At 42.7% G+C, this 17727-nt stretch overlaps 1 protein-coding gene across 7 annotated transcripts in view; it reads left to right on the top strand.

The window, feature by feature from the left end:
- Nucleotides 1–17727, top strand: part of SYNE3 (spectrin repeat containing nuclear envelope family member 3) — a 66519-nt gene that overhangs the window by 2897 nt on the left and 45895 nt on the right. For 4 of the 7 annotated variants that reach the window (XR_014184546.1, XM_082057652.1, XM_082057656.1 and 1 more), the window contains exon 1: nt 9718–9886. The exons of the other annotated variants lie outside the window; for them this stretch is intronic. Coding sequence is in view for 3 of the 4 variants with exons in the window: in XM_082057652.1 (XP_081913778.1) it covers nt 9832–9886 (55 nt within the window). In the remaining variant the exon portion in view is untranslated. Of the gene's footprint in view, nt 1–9717; nt 9887–17727 lie in introns of those variants that run through there. 7 annotated transcript variants of the gene reach the window in all.

Consider the following 17727-nt stretch of genomic DNA (forward strand, 5'->3'; position numbering starts at 1 on the left):
CCTGTCTTTGTTGTGCCAGGCACACATTGGCGCTAGTACATCAAGTACAGAAGGGCTGTGATCTCAGCTGATGTCTTTAGATCTATTTTATTTTGACAAAATTGGCCAACAGTTTCAAGACTTACTCAATCTCATCATATAAGCATAATTCCCTTGAAACCAAGCAAAAGGGATGATCACTCATCCTGATTCAGAATAATGCATTCCTTGATGTGGCTGGTAGGCCAGATCCCAAATCATTTGTAGCAGTCACAAGATCCTGGATTTTTGTTTTGTTTTGTCTTTTAGCTGCTAGCCCCTGTCATCTGTAGATGGGTTTGGTGGCACAGCGATGACTTGTCCTGGCACACTTGTCGCGGGGTAGTTACCATGTATACCTGTGCACTTATGTCCTTAGAAAGTGTCCCTTTATAACTGCGTTGTACAAGTATGCTTAATGGTTGTGGGCTAAGCATGAATCCTGGAAATTCAGGCATGTGAAAGGAAAAAACCACATGGTAACAGGAAAATTTCTTGAGCTCCAGGAGTGTTAACAGAGAGCATAACTGGCAAGGGAATTTTTTTACAGTTATATGAAGACAAAGGTATTCAGGCACCTGAAACCAACAGGAATGTGTATCAGGTTCCTAAATACCTCTTTGAGTCTGGCTAAAAAATCTTCCTGCTGTCTTTGGAGCGTTGGCAGTGGTACACTTTTATTTTGCAAGGAAAATATTTTTAAAGGTAATGCCTACTGATGGTCGGAAATGTCTCAGCTTTCTCAGGCTTCATTTGACAGCAATTCTGTGAAGTCTAAACATGCAAAGCAAGTATTCAGGGTCTTTTTTGGTCATGCGGATCTGCTCTGCAAACAACTGAATGGTAAGATTTGTGCTTTTAATTTTGATGAAATAAAAGTACACTGAAATGACATGAGAAGAATCAAGAAGTATTTAAAGTTCAGTGTTTAAACTTTAAAACTCATCTGGATACTGATTAGTTATAGACCCCAAACTACACATCCTTGAATTTTGGTAAAGTTTTGGTCTGAATTGTAATTTAATTGCCTGTAGCTGGTAGTGGCATATGCATTTAGGATGGTAGAAATTTTTTATAACAATACTTCCATGACCAGCTGTAGTATTGTCCTCATCAAATTAAATACACTTTTGTTCTTTCATTTCAACATTTACTTTTCTTGTTTGTTCTCTAGTGTTTGACTGCTTAGGGCATAACAGTCAAAGTTTTAAAGAAACAAAGTCTTAAAATGAAAGTGGACATCCTTATAGAAGGATCTCTGTTTACACAGTCTTCTCCAGGGCTGGAGCTTCAGGTCGGTCCTTGGCTTCCACGAGAACTGATGACCCTGCAACACCCTGTCTGGCGGCTGGATGAAACCAGGGACATGCTGTCTGTTGGATGTTGCTGTTGGATTCACTGCTTCATAGACGCAAAGTAGCGTGACCTGTTGCTTGCCATGCTGTGTCCCTGTCTTGCTAGTAAATGGAATCACAAGATGGTACTGCCCACATTACAAAAAAAAAAAAAAACTCATGCAGTTGTGAGCCCTGGGGTATTTAACTTCAGCTATCTGAACTGGCCCCACCCCAATGTTGAGATGAAGCTGGTAGATCTGACAGGGAAGGGCGTTCTCATTGATACCACATGTCAGGTTAATAAGCAATCTTTGATGTCTCTGTCTGTCTGTGCACACAGCTTAATTGCATTCCAAGAAAAAATGCATTGATTTTTAAAGATCATGTGGACTCATTTGTTTCCCTTTGGCAGAACTGACTTTTCATGTCAGGCATGTTTTCTCTGTCACGCTTCAACAGAAGACATGGCCTTGATATCAAGTCCTTCATATCGAGGGACTTCAAGGGAATTTCTGCTTTGAGGATTAACTGGCAATCTCAGCCTTGGGATATCACTGAACAGATGCAAGAAATAACTGCCTGGAAGAAACTGAAGGAGATAGAAAGAAACAAGGAGAACCATGAGATTATAATTTGTTTGGAATGCAGATATCAAGCTGTGGCTTGCTTGTTTTGTTCTTGATCAGTGTTTGTTTAGTGGTATTAGAAGGTGAAATAAGTGGTGTTACGGCTGTGCTATGCAGAAAGCCTTTTCAGAAATGTGTCAGTAATACTTGGGAGCGCAAGATGAATGAGAGGCCCATGTGGGTTAGCTTCTGCTGGGGGACTTACTGTTACACTTAGTAGATGCAGTGCATGTCATCAGGAAATGCTGGAGACCTTTTGCTAAGACTATATGCTGTTCCCCTTGCACTTGATTGTCATGATAATAATAATAATAGACTAGAATAGAATATTTCAGTTGGAAGGGACCTACAATGATCATCTAATCCAACTGCCTGAGCACTGCAGGGCTAACCAAAAGCTAAATCATGTTATTAAGGGTATCGTCTGAATGCCTCTTAAACACTGACAGGTTTGGGGCATCAACGACCTCTCTAGGAAGCTTGATTCAGTGTTTGATGACCACCCTTCTGGTAAAGAAAAGCTTCCTAACATCTAGTATAAACCTCCCCTGGTGCAGTTTTGAGCCATTCCCATGTGTCCTATCACCAGGTACCAGGGAGAAGAGCTCAGCACCTCCCTCTCCATGTCCCCTCCTCAGGAAGCTGCAGAGGGCAATGAGGTTGCCCCTCAACCTCCTTTTCTCCAAGCTAGGCAAGCCTGAAGTCCTCAGCCACTCTTCACAGGACATTTCTTCCAGCCCAGTCACTAGCTTTGTTGCCCTTGTCTAGATTGCCCTTGTTCTAGATTGGGTACCTTACCATCCTTCTTAAATTCTGAGGCCCAGAACTGCACACAGTATTCAATGTGAGGATGCACCAACACTAAATACAGTGGGATTAAAAAAAGAAAAAAGCTGAAAAGAGTGGGATAATTAAAAAAAAACAAACCAACAAACCAAAACAGAAAACATTTGCTTTAGTAGAAGCAGTCAGACCCACAAAACCTTTTGGGTTCCTTTGAGGCAGGTGGATATTACTGTATCTGTGGGATAGCTCGTCAAAGTGAGGCACGTGATTCTGTGTTGTTTGCCCAGGTGATGCAGGAATTTGTTGGCAGAGTCAGGAACAGCAACAGAAGTCTGACTGGCAGCCCAATTTGCAGGCTTCCTCTCCTTGGCACATTCCTCCCACTGTTGGAGAGTAACAGCACATATGTACTTGTAAGTATTGTTTTGATTCAGGCTGGCATATGCAACCAGAGTTCTCATGAATTCTGAAACTGCATAGTTTCTGCTGAGTAAACAGCACTCCCAAACGACATACAAGTTGAGAGTGTATTGTTGAGCACGTGGTCATCCTTCTTTTTATGTGTTGGACTGATTCAGAAGAGCTGTGTTTTCTGCCACAGGTTTGCTCTATGATGTTGAAGGAGGATGTACAATCAGATTTAAAAAGGGACCAATGATGTCAGGTGCTTCGTGTGTTGTTGAACGTGGCACTGTCTGTTGGAGGCTACTTTTGAAAGCCAGATGCTGCTGAGAGCATCAGTGTCTCCGTCTGTGAAACAGGGACACTAACATCTCATCTCATAGGATACACTTGATGTGTGTGGCCACTGTGTTGTGGGTACTGGGCTGGAGTTTGGTGAGACAGAGTAAACCACGCACAGTGGATCTGGGTGCTTGGATTTATTTAAAAAACAAAATGTTTGAAGCGTTGACCCTGCAAGTTTATCTTATGCTGACTCAATTTACTGGACTAACACAACAGCAATAAAAAATTAAGCCGTGAAAAAAAGTGTAGGGTTACTTTTGGCTGTGCTTTCTCTCCACCTTACATAGACGCGATCGGTGTTTCAAAGCATTGCATGCTTGTCCTTTGTTTTCCTGCCATTATAATGACACAATCCTAGCAGAAAAACATCTGTTGCCTCTAATTGAGGAGTAGTTTAAGAGAGATAATAACTGGTCCTTATCCAGGCTTTGTACCCTGTTGTCAGTGGAGCCTGAAGAAGTTCAGGGAAGCTGAAGGTGGAAAGCATAGAGGCACTGATGCATGCACTGTGTTTTCAAGTCAGTTAGATGGAAAGGCAGGGTCGTGTCAGGAAATATGCCCCCGCCTTAAAGCTTCTGAAAGTAAATAAAATAAACTAAGGAAATATGCCCCTGCCTTAAAGGTTCTGCAAGTAAATAAAATAAACCAGTCTTTGGAGCTGTCAGTTCTTCCCCAGGCTGGACATTTTCTTTAACTTAGATGACTGATTTTTTTAAAATGCAAAAGGCTCTTTGCATGAGCGCTGTTGGGTCTCTGGGGGAACGTGATACTGGTTACATGAACAGCACATGACAGTGGTTGGCAAATGCAGGTGATGCTTCTTATATAAGTCAGCAGAAACGGTCTATAGGTGCAGCAAGTTAAGCACAAGCTTTGTATGAAGTACGTAGCTAATAATGCCAGCTGAGTAAACACCAGAGAAGTGCTTGAGTTAATTTAGATCTCCAGATAAAGACAGCACCTAATGAAAAATTTTCTTGTTACCTTGTCTTTAAAGTCTGCAGTAGTCAGGGTAGAAATCTTGACTCTGACAATATTGCCTTTGGCTTCACCAGAGCCTGGGATTTTCCCTTGTATTCTCAGATTATAGACCTGCCAGCTCCATTAGTTGTTCTGTCAGTGGGTGCATGCTGCTGGTGTGAGATACCAATCTACAGAAAATGTCTTCAGTTTACAAGAAAGGAAAATTTAAAGCTTCTCTGTGTTTTCTTTGGTTTTAGGGTGTATTTTGGTGTGTTTCTTTGTTTTTAATAGACAAACTTCAAATTCCTGTATTGTGGAACTTTCCCCCACTCTTCTTGTGTCCTTGAGTCCCAGTTACTACTTAATTCTTTGAGACACTTTCAGTGTAGAATTAATTTCTTTACCCAGATTTTCTCAAATTCAACCCCAGGTGTGACTGCTTCTCTTCTGAAGCACCTCAGTTGAAAAGTAATGCCATGAGTACCAAACTCTTGGTCCAGAACTACAGGTTCTTGTGAGAAGAATGGTCTTGTTATGGAGATCCCCAAAACTCAATGTTGCCTGCCCTGAGAGAAGCTCAGGGGTAAGTGTAGAATCAATAAATTAATAATTAGGGAGACAAGAGGGAAGGAAGAGAACGATGGTAAAGCAGTGAGAGGAAGTTAGTCGAGGATGTGTGGGAGCGGGGCCGTGTCCCTGTCCCTGCGCGGGGTTGTGTGAGGCAGTGGTAGCTGTGCCACCTCCAGCTGTCCACAGCACAGCTGCCTTTCATCACTGCCCATCCACCTGGACCTCGCTGCCCCCATCCCTGTTCTGCCTGCAACACCGTGTACCCTCTCTAGTGCTGCAGAAGGTGGGCAGAAACATCATTTGTTCATTTGCAAAATATCCCTTCTTCAGACGCTCCCTTAGAGGCCTCCCTTGTCATGGTGCTTGTACACCGTAACCACCTGATGGCAGCTACCTGAGAGGTGCTCAGGATGGGGCTATCAGCAACCCTAAAGCTATTCTTGCGTTCAGCATTACTTTATTTCTCTCCTTGGCTGTTTGCTTGTCCAGCTATTGTGTATTGTGAGAATATGCAATGATGGAGGAGGGCTGGTACTGTCATTCTGCTGTGCAGAGCAAAGTAGCATTTGCTGTCTGACAAAAGAGCTGAAGGTGCTTATGAAAACATTTTGGTAACTAATTACATTAACACATTTACTCCAAATACTTGAGATGTTACAACGTTTTTAGTTTGTGGGGTTTGTTTTGGTTTGTTGTTTTTTGGGTTTTTGGGTTTTGTTGTTTTTTTTTTTTTAAGCACTGCTAGTGTTGAGTAGTTGTAATTAGTCAGTGCTGAGGAATTTAGCTGGATGTTAACAGGCTGCTTTAGTGCTCCAGTGCTCCAAGTGTAATTGTTTTCTATATTGCGTCCTTCCCGTGTCATCTGTCACTCTGGTATTTGTGAAGTGCTTTTAGATTATTGCTACTAGCAGGTTACACCTTAGTTTGAGGATTTGCAAATAGTTTAGGTTTTTGGTTGTTTTTTTTTTTGTTTTTGTTTTTTTTTAAGTTAAGCAAATATATCAGCAGCTAACTCACATCTTGGTTCTTCTAGTCTTGCTCAAATCAGATCTGGCATTTTTCAGGGTTTGTTTTTTTGTTTGTTTGGGTTTTTTGATGCTAAGTCGTAAAGTCAAAATAGTTGTGGTGTTTTTTTTTTTTTCTTAATGGGACGGAGCATAATGACTGCCTTAACCTGATCTTTCAGATGCTCAGCTTGCAGGTGGGACACCTAAATCATTAGGCTCTGCCTAATGATTAGGTTCTGCATAATGATTCATTATTTACACAGAGTGAAATTGTACTAGAAAGAGAGACCAAGGACTTGCCGCCTGTCTGTGCCACCCCCTCCAGTACCTCCAAACCCAGTACTTAGGACAGCTCGAATGCTTGGTGTGGGTGTTCCTTTTCTGAGAAGTCCTTTCACAGCAATTCCAAATGAGATTCTTTGGGGATTAGCAACTACATGAAGAGTCTGTTCATACCAATGTTATTCTAATTCAGAATTAAAATATAGTTAGAAATATGACTTTTCCCAGAAGATGGAAATTTGGATTCCCGTACATCCCCAAGCTGCATTTCATTTGTTACTGAGGGAGCAGCTTCCACCTCTGGCCAGACTATGATACCAACCTCCACTAATGCTTGGTAGGCTTTCACCTGAGCACTTCCATGCTTTTTCTCCCAGTCTTGTCCTTACATGCTATCCCTCCCAAATCCACGTCATGACCATCCCTCAGATTCCTCCTTAAAACTCTTTTGCTACTATATATATATGGAAATTTGACTGTGGTTAGGCAGATGCTGCTCTGCCTGTGGCTTTCCCTGCTTACTACCACTGTCTTGTAGCTCCTGTGTGTTCCATCTCTGTATCCATATTCTGCTGCCTCTCTTCTGCCTTAGCAGTAACCTCAGCACACTGGGGATGCCACCGCTGCTCTACATGTGCCACCTGCAGTGTGGAGTGGTGCTGGTTCACAGCCAGGACCTGAGCCTCTGCAGAGTAATAAGAATGTATAGCAGAATTGTGCTGGTCTTCTTGGAAGAAAATCTTCTACACTGCTGCTCTGTTTCATTCCTGAGGGGTTTCATAGCTCTTTATCAGAGCTCAGACAATACTTTATAATTTGTAACCCTAGTGGGGTGACAACTGTGTCTCCTAAACAGTTAGCAGTCTCACTCCTTCTACATCGCTTCAAGGATGCAAATGTTAGTAGGCAATGAGGCCAGTCTGTCAAGAGTATCACTTAAGTATAGTAGGTTAATTGATGGAGTAAGGTAGTCCTTTAACTCCACTTTGTCTGCAGAAATACATTCCCTTTGCAGTGCCTACAGATGTCAGGTAACATGATAATGCAGCTGGTTTTCTGCGTGTCTAATTACATCCACATTTGAACACAGAGATATCAGGCTAAGGAGCGTGTGTTAGGGGAACATCTGAATGACAACAGAAACAATAGAGGGATGTGAAGGCTGGGAAAAACATTATTCCATGCCTTGCTGAAACTGGAAACAGCGTCCTTCCTATGGTAAGGGAATGGCAGATCAGATGGCTGTGAAGACATTTGGTGTGTTTTGCTGAAACTGTAATTTCCTTTTCAAATACAGAAAAATGTAAATCGGACTGGATCTAAAGGGAGCTCAAGTGGTACTCTGGGATTTATATATTTAAAATATATTTTTATACTAACTTATTGAAAGTTTTGTGGGGAGTGCTACATCTCTGACTGTTTGTTTCATCTGTTCATTGCTGCCTCCAGGTTGTAGCTGGCTGTGCTCACCAGGGTAGCTGCTGGGCTCCTGTGCTTCCTAGGTTAGGCATCTAAACAGTCCGCTTCTTACTGTGTGTAGTAGCTGCTGTGTATAGCTGATGCTAGCCATATATGCCCTGCTTTCTCAGTGCTAGTAGTTTTAGTCTTTTTGTTTGTTTGTTTTGTTTTTTTGTTTTGTTTTTAACAGGACTGTGGCAAATCTATAGTGACTATGGGATTTACCACAGGAGAGAGAGAACAGGGGATAAGTGTGTGAAGGGGTTCATTTGTAGGCATTTTAAACTCTGCCATTCAAACAGCAACACAATCCTAAAACAGCCCTAATTTGACTTTCAGATAAATGGGCTGCTCTCCAGTTTGCAGTCCCCCAGGCATCATATATTTTAGTCTGCAGGCTGACATGTTTTGAGATGTTTTTATCATTTCTAAGGATTATTCCTGTTAGCAAAAAGCTGAAAAGACAGTTGGAAAGTAGCTGGTCTATTAGTTACCTCTCCAGAGGCACTGACAGCATTGTGAACTTCTGAGATGTTGCTCTTCCTCTGTCCCTTGTTTTTTTTTCACCATTGATGGCAAAATTCTGTGTTGGTTGGCTGCATTGGAGTCTGCATTGCACATATGGTCACAGCCCAGCTAAGGCTGCTGGTTTTCAGTCAATCCTCTGTATTAGCAACTTCGCAGGGTTGGCTTGATCAACAGTTTCTATTTCACTGCTGTTCTTCTATCTAGATTTTCATCACATTTTTGTTCATCTCTTCAGACTTTCCCCATGCTGTTCACTTGTGCAGCCTTATTCTGCCCCTGAAATGGGTGGAGTGGTTCAGAGCTTTATCCCTGCTTGTATTTGTAATTCCTGATTTGGAAGTCGAATTTCAACCAAGATTTTTCCTCACATTTTGTTTTCACTGATTTCTCCACCTTTCCTCCTTACTTTTATTGTAATCCTAGAAATGCTGCTCAGTGTAGTACAAATTATGACACAGCAACTGAAAGACTAGTGAGATTTGTTTGTCATGTGGACTTGCTTTCAGTTTACACTAGCTTGAATATAAGTGGGATTTGCCTTGGAGTATATTAACTGCATTCACACCATTAGGATGGTGCAAATAGGAGTGGGTGGGTAGACCAAACTGGTGGGTTTCAGTTCATTGAATGTCTAACAGCAGACGTACCCAAGGGATCATGATTAATTAAGGGAAAATGCTGCTTTATATTTTCCAGTAGTTTTGGGGAATCAGGAATGGAGAATTCATCATGTGCTCCATCATGAGAGTGAGCTAATGCCTACAAAGTGTATTCCATTCAGCCAAATTGTGCAGCAGTGGGATTGCCCCAAAATGTCGGCTAACCTCTTCTTCACATTGCTGGGTTGTAACTGAGAGCGGAATCTAGATCAGTGTGTCAGTCTGTGCAGGGAATCTCCTCCTAGAGAGCTGAGAGTAAAAAAAAGTGGAAGATAAAGTGGGTAGAAAGGAAAATTCTAATTATGGTAGAGGTCAAGCAAATGATTTCTAAAAATCTCAGCTCTGACGTGTACTGGTCAGCACTTTTGCTTCTTGGTGGTTTTCATGCTGTGTATTCTGGACTAATTCCTGTTCAGCAAACTTCTGTCAGACATAATAATTTCAAGCATTAATCCTTACAGGAATTAACCAGCTTGTTAGTAGATGACCTGAGCTAGATAGTTTCTGGGGATTATTTCTATTTAAATCTTACCTACCGTTCAAACAGTGACAGCATGCCATGCTGGTGTTCTTTTTTTATTTTTTTTTTTTTAAATTATTATTATTTTTTTATTTTTTAATTTCTGGTCTGATATATCTTTAGACTGTCATCCCCTCTGTCACCCCTGCCCCGCGCAGGAGGCAGAGAGGAAATCCTGTGCTGCCTCCCACACAACTGAGGAGGAAGCTGCTGGTTTCTCTTTGCGCCGGAGCTGCCAGTGCTGCCCGCCGTGCCCGGCCACGGCCGTAACGCCCGGTACCACCGGGCTGGAGGGCACTGGCCGAGCTGGAAACCCAGCCAGGAACGCTGATGAAATCACCTCAGGCTTTTACCTGCTTTTTTTTCCAGAATTCCCAGGATTCTGGTAAGGTTTTGCAATGTTTGTTACTTTTATTTCATAAGGAAGTGAGATGGTCACGACCATGAGGTGTGTGTGTATATTTTGGCTCCTGGTAACTTCTGAACTCATTTTCCACTTTCCATTAAATTAGCTAGAGAGAGAGAGAAGCGTCAAAGCTATTAAGTTCCTTGAAATTTCAGGGATTTGAATTATAATAAAAAGGAGATAGAAATCAGTAGCCTGCTAGGAGGAGGCAGTGCCCAAGGGCTCCAGCAGCCCTGGCTGGTGTCAGGGACAATGACCAGCCCGTTGGCACACCTGTCTCTGGAGAGAGCCCGCTCCTTGGCTACGGTGCTGGCAGAGAGGGTGGAAGGATCCGTGGGCCCTGTGCGATGAAGTAAGGCCTGATAAACCGTTTTGTGAGCAGCAGGCCTGAATGGGGAACTCCTTCATTTAAGGCAGGAAAAAAGAAGTGAAAATATTCCTGTCATGGTGCTCACCACCAAGGCTGGAGATAAGGGACAGCCAGTGAAGCTGATAGAAAGTGTCAGTTGGAGGTGCTGCTGGTGCTCAAGACATGATATCGACTTTTACAGCCCCAAAATGTTCACTAAACTGGGACGGCTGAGATCCCTTCCTTGAAGTTTGTTAAATGGTGTGGGTTGAAGGTCCCATCTACAGCTGTTGAAACATGACCTGGGTGTATGCAATAAGTTAAAAAAGAGATTCAAGAAATTCAGTATTATTATTTTTTTTTTTAAATCAGGGAGTAAAATTTGCATCTAGCATTGTGGCTTATATTGCACTCGCTGAGCCCGTCGCACAAAATGTCTGATTATCGGAGGCTCTGTTGTGCTCTGGTTTAGCAGGGGTCCCCTATCACACAGTCAAATGCTTTTTCCTCCAGGAAGGTGATAACCTATTTCTCCTGGTTTCTGAGTCACCCTTTAGCAAGGTACCTGCTGAGCCCTGATATATGAATTCCAAGGGAAAAGCCGGGGAAAATTCCAGTGACATGAAATGCCTTTGAAACATAGCAAGTGTTTGTGGTATCTTTAGAAAGTGGCCTTGGAGACTACTTAAGAAAGTTTATTATTTCTTTTAGATCAAAGATAAGTTTGTGTCATGATGTATATTACTCCTTGAAGAAGAATTATAAATTACTTGGGTTGTAAAAATCTATGTCTTTATGGCTTTTGCTTATTTCAGACGTTTGAGAATTATTAGTGCTATGACATGTTTGTCAGGAAATGTCTGTCAAATATGCCAGTCCGTGTGTGCAGATCAGCTGAATTATCTCTGTTCGCTTTCTGGCAGCCGGCATCCCCAGAGATATGACCCATAGGTGGGATTTTCAAAGCTGCTGAGAAGAAGTAGGCCCTGAGGTCCCATTGCGGTCTAGATAGAGCTGAGCTGCTTCATCTTTTCAGATGTTTGCAGGATTTAAAAAAAAAAAAAAAAAAAAAAAAAAAAGGAGTTTGGGTTTCTTATAGTATTCCATTTCTAAAAGGTAATTAAAACTGGACGATGTAAGACTGAGAAGAATAAGCATTGGCTTTACTCTCAGTAATTATCTGTGATCACAGCTTTAAATAACTCGCTGGTCCTCCTCGCTGGAGGTGGACTGCTGAGACTCACGGCTCACCGCTGGGTACTGCTGCCGCTTTACTCTTGCTTTTCGTTTTGATTAATCTCAGTGGGAGGAGGTTCAAATCCCCTTTAGCTTTATAAACTGTAGGACTTCAGCCCTCAGTCAGACTACTAAAAAGGCAGTGCTGCTTCATGTCGGAGGCGTTCTTCATCCCTGTTGTGAGCTTCTGCGCTGTCAGAGTGCTGGGGCTGAGCGATGCTGGTCTGCGCAGCACGACGCCTGCTCGCCTCCAGCCACTGCTGGGAGGGCTCTGGGCCGTGGAAAGCAGAGATGCAATCTTTCTCTGGAACCCACAGTGTCTGGCGAGCACGCACAGTTGGGGAGTGACGAAGACATGGAAACTGCCAATAGGTCAGGCAAAAATGAGTCACCAGAAAGCAGCCAATTTTAGTCAATTCCAGGAATGTTCTCAACCACTCAAAATTAGTTTAGATCTGCTGTTTTGCAGTGTTCTGCTTTGTTTCTGAGCCTGGGGATGAGTTTGCTAGCAGTTGCAGCAGTGGGCAGGCCTTGTTTGCCCATGGGTTTGTCTGAACACGAACCAGTGCCATTTTTTGCAATATGAAGCCTGGCATTATCAGTTTAGTGCAAGTAATACTTTATGTCCAGAGTGCTAGCTGTTTAAGTGTAGCTTTATTTATCCTCCTGTATGTTTTTGACAGCATTGTAAGGGTTTAGCTCTTGCAGTGGTCATTTTTCTCTTTATATAAACAGATCTTCCTGTTCCAAACAAATTAAAATCTGCTAATTTTTCTATAATCATGTGCTTTGATCCCATGAAAGTCACTCATTTATTTTAATCAAAACCTTCTGTCTTTAACATTAGTATTTTCCTGATTACTTGCTACTTTTTTTTTTTTTATTCCAGCGAGTCTTACTTTTTCCATTTAAATATTCATTAGCATCATCCTAGTTCTAATGCTTTGAAAGATATATCTGCGAAATCTTATGTTTTGGGGAGTTAGTCCTTCAGCTCTTCTTTTAAAGGGTCTAAAAGATACCGTGCCCCTAGAGTATATTTGTTATGTACTTGCAAGTGACTATTTCCAACAAATGTTTCTAGTAAATACTTGACTTACAGGGTTTATTAGTTTAAAAGCTGTGTGCTTGGTGCTCCCAGGTTGCACACAATTGCTCACGCAGAAGCAGAGGCATTTGACTGATGGTCAAATAAGATTTAATGCTGGTTTTGTAAGAGGAAAAAAAAAAAAAGTATGTGCAAAAAACCCTAGAACCAGATGTGGAAAGAGTGATGTGGAAGAGGAAAGAATGCAGAGTTGGATACAGATTAACATCCTGTAGCCCTGAGCACCCACATTATGCTTGTTGGCCTCTTCAGCACATGGGATTCCTGCAGAAGGCAAGTTGTCCCACCACTGGCATGGATCCTTGGTTGGAAGTGCCTGCTCCTGCACTGACTCCCCAGGGAATCACAGGGCTCCAAGCCCAAGGTGTCCCAACAACAGCTTGAAGTTCAATGCAATGAATCCTCTCTCCTGGTGTAAGACACACTTCTGAGTCCCAGCATGTTTGCAGGCCCCATGCTGAGGCCATGTGCTCTAGCACGGTTTGAGGATCTTCTGGGTATCACTAGCTTCAAGGGGTGGGTGGAGGATGTGGGTGGTGGAACTGCGACAGCATGTGCAGAGCACTGGAAGTGCAGCTACAGTCTGTACGACCCTTCTCTCCACCAATCCATGTCCCAAAGTACACACTGGTGCTCTGTGTTCAGCACTGAACTCCTTTCAACATGTGTCTGGAATCTGTGTCAGAGGTATTGTCCTTTTAACTGTAATAGTGCTTCTACTTGCTGCAGGATGCTGTGAAAGCACGCTCCACGTGTGCAGTTTAACTCATTGGGGTCCTGGTTATGAGAATGGCCTTTGGGACGTACTGTGTGATGAACTGCACACAAATGAGAGGAGCCACGGCCAGCCAGCCAGGGAGGATGGACGATTTCTTACTATGGTTGTGATACCAAACCAAAATTAAACAGTGCAGCTGGGGTATTAAGAAGCTCAAAGAAGAATTACTTGGGAATAGTCTACAGAGCGAAACTAATTTGCAGTGTGTCTTTGGCAAATAGTTAGAAATAACCACACTTGAGAAAATGAGGTTGTCCATACACAATATATGGCCAGCCAAAGAGGTACAATTTATCAGATACATTATTCACTCTGAATTGTTCACTGATCACTTTCCAAGAGGCAGATACCACAGAGGTTTATTAATCAGCATATCAGTGCTGTGACTGGCACCCAGTACTGAGGGATTGTACAGTCTGTGGAGGACAAGTGGGAGATAATTAAATACATAAATTCTAGCCTCCAGAGACTGTGAGACTGATGCTGTTGGCTTGCAGTGCTTTTTCGTTGGCTGACTGGTGGTGAAACTCTTAGGAAGCTGAGCAAAGCTGAAACCTAACCCATTTCAGCAGCTGGGGACAAGCTCACAAGATGGAGATTGCAGCTGAGTCTGCAAGTACCTTCCAGGGGCAAACTCTGAAGCAGATACCCCAGATCTGAAGAATGTCTGCTGAAGTTTTGGACCAGAGGTGTTTAACCTGTGACTTCGCAGACTAAAGAGTCTGTGAGCAGGAAGCCTCTTGTCAAGTTTAAGGTCACTAAAGAGAGATGTGCATCTCTTCAGAGACACTTGAAGGGATAACTATTAGAAAAGGTTGAAAATCACTGTCTGCAGTGTTTATTACTTGAATTATCATTTTTGTTCTTGCCCTTTCAAGTATTTCCTTATTGCTTAGAGAAAAGAAACAAAGCTATCTTTGAACTTGGGGTGTTACCTGTAAAAGGGATAGAGATAGAATTACTCCTCAGCTGCCTGAATGAGTAAATGCTCTGAAGATTGTTAAATAATACCTCAATAATGTGAGGGGTAGAAGATCAAAACCTAAACCAGAGAGATATCCAATACAGATACAGTCTCCCTGATGGTAAAAAGGAAAAAAGAAAAACAAACAGAAAAAGACACCACACCTGCATTTTACTTATCTAGTTGAATCAGGATAGACGGGCCTGTCTCCTAGCCTGACCTGGGACTGCAGAAGTGTGTGTGTGGAGTTTATGGAGTGGTGAGAGATTTGTAATTAAGCGTTCTCACCTATACTTTTTACTTCCTAACTACTTGAAGATTGAAATATCAAAACTAAAAATGCTATGGTCAGATCTACCGATTGTCATTCCTGATACTAAAAGGGAAGGTATCCCCGGAACCCAGCTCTGCCTTACTTGCACATGATGATTCCATTCAGAAATAGAACTATATTTTAAAATGTTGATTGCTCTTTATGGAAATTTTTTTTAGACCTGAGAATTATGTATTTTCCCTAGCAGTCTTAGGAAGCAAAGAGGTAACCCATTTGCCCTGGCTGTTACCAAAGTCTGAAACTAATCTTCAAACAAATGGTTGGAAGAAAAGTCAGTGTTTTTTCAGAGTTAGCCTGCGCAGAACATGTCTTACAAACAGTGTTTTCTCTCTGATTTTAGTTTTTTTGGATGAAACAGATGGTAAATTGTGGCAGAATGTCTTGCACTAGTCATAGGCTTCATATGGATTGTTTTGTAAGGGAAAGGAAATGGTTATGATATGCATGAGTGCTGTATGTACTCATGATGTTAGCATTCCTTGACTGAAGGGGTTGATTATAAACTAGGATATGGACGTGTTTATTCTAAAGAACTATTTATTCACTAGAACATTAATTAGGGCAAACAATCACTGACTGTCATAAACATTCACTGCAAATAACCCGGGAAAAGGCTGTGTTGGAAGATGGCCAAGGTGATAGGATTAGCCTCTAAAATATTATGCTGGCAATAACTACACCTTTTATTTGCAACCTTGAGGGCTTCTGCACCTACTCAGGCAGTTTAACTCAGCTTTACATGGGTGCAGCTACCCAGGAGGCTTTCAGTCCCTCAGCTGGCAAAGAATCAGGTGCTGGTAACGTGATTCAAAATAGCTCCTCTTGGAGCAGACCGAGAATCTTCAGCTTTGGAAAGACAATGGTCAGCGCTTCGTCTCTCTGATCTGTGCCAGTGACAGACCCTTGGCTCCAGCCTGAAGCAGGTGGGTCAGAGCCCCCCAGCTCTGCTCCTTCCCAGAGCTCTCTTTACACTGTCCAGGGAAACTGAAAAGTTATTAAATTATCCCAGGAGCCACGCAATTCCCAGAACCACAATTGCTTCCACACTCATGCCTTTGTACAAAGTTTGACACAGTCCAGTGTTGGTTTTGAGTTTTGTCTTTTATTTTTCATGTTCAATCCCTGAATCAAATGGAAAAGATTATGAAAAGTTTGAAGGATTTCAATAATTGGAAAACAGTCTCCCTGATGCTGAGTGATTTGAATTTCCTGGAGCATTTTTGTATGTTTTATATGAACAGGGTTTGGAAAACAGTCAAGTAGTACATGAGTATCAGAATCCAAGACATACTGAAACCATTTTAAAAAATCTGTATTCTATAAGTGTAGGGTTTAAAAGAATTTGTAAAATGGGAGTGGTTGTGAGAGACATTTTAAGAAGTCTTTTTTTAAAAAAAAAAAACCAACTGCATGACTTGGCAGAGAGAAAATAGTAAAATAGTACATCAGGAAACATTGCAAAATAATAGGATAATTCCAACAAAAAGACACTGCACTTGCAAAATAACTTTAAAAGCTCTCAGTAGCGCATTACCAATATTAAATAAATCTTGCAGTACTCCAGAGAGACTTATTAGATGCACTAGAAAGATTGCTGAAGTGGCTGTACTTGAGGAAGAAGCGCTCAGAAGTGTGGCCCCGCGAGCACAGGGTGGCTCATGCGGAGGGTGGCTGGTGCCTTTCACCGTGCCAGGGGCTGCGTGGAGACCTGGCATCGCCACCTCCCTGCATGGCTCTGCTGCCATGTCGTGGCTTCAAGAACCGTAATGTGGAGCAGTCAGGTAATTAGTTGATCTGCTTTTTCAGAGAGATGGCTCCAAGACCACAGTGGGTGCAAGACTGCGTCTGTATCTTTTCAGCCCAGCCCAACACAAATGGGGCACAGCTCAGGAGCTGAGCAGATTTTATAAGCAAAACCCAGCCTGCCATTTCTTTGGATCTCATTAATTCACGTCAGGGTATGGAGCCTGTGGCCTGTGGGCAAGCTATGGGGACAGGGAACGTGCCCCAGCTTGTCCCTCTCCTCAGGGAGTTTGGGAACAGGCGGTCAGTCACAGTCCTCTGACTACCCTCCTTGCTAAATGGTTTTGTGCATGGATGAGCAGGGAGGGGAGGACTGATGCTGACTTCAGACAGGTGTGTATGTTGCCACAGTGGGTTCATCTTTCCCTCTTCCAGAAGTCTTGATATCCTGTGCAGGGTCACTGAGCTGCAAGTGCCCCAGTACAAGCCCTGCGTGTGCTGCGGGTGTGTGGTGGGTCCCTCCGAGTGACTGGGCGAGAGCTGAGGTATTGAGCACTCTCTGGCACTGAAACACGTCTGCCTGCCCAAACACTGCCAAACAGTGTTTTAGGGGCTGTGGAGGGTGATTCAGAGAAGGTAGGAGGACTAGTGTTGTGAGAGAGGTTTAGCTAAAGGATTCTAGAGCTGATCTGTGTCTTACATTCTCTGTTATTGAAACTGCCTTTTGTAACCTCTGGACATGCCACAGGAGCTGTCTTGGGTCAGTTGTGCTCAGCACCCTGAAATACACTTTTTCTTTACCTTTACTGACTGACCGCATTTTTGCATTTGGACAAATAAAACTTGCTTTTGTTCAGCATCTCATTATCTACGCCAGAATTTCTTATGCGTAGTTATTACCCTCATTTAGTAACATATGCATAGAGATGTTAAATGCTTTTGCAGCATAAATATGCCTTCCCTGGTATGAATTAATATACCAATTCAAGTGGCATTTAAATGAAAAGCTGTTTTGAACAGTCATGTGCATTTGAAAATGACTATGATAAAAATAATTTTGCACAAATTGCTCAGAAGATCATGCCTGTGATTAAGGGGAGGCTTTCCCTCGCACAGTGGGTCCTAGTGACTGAGCCAGTGGCCTGGGACAGGCTGTCACACTGAGCTACAGGTGGCCCTAGTGGGCTGCTGCTGGTACAGGTTGGTCCATGAACACTGGCTTTGCACAGCTGAACAGGTCTGTCCCAAGAGCTGCTACATCTCCAGAAATATCTGGTACTGATGAGAGGCCTGTATTTCATGTCCAGA

Source organism: Streptopelia decaocto (assembly GCF_964273445.1).
Source record: "Streptopelia decaocto genome assembly, chromosome: 7".
Taxonomy (NCBI): Eukaryota; Metazoa; Chordata; class Aves; order Columbiformes; family Columbidae; genus Streptopelia; species Streptopelia decaocto.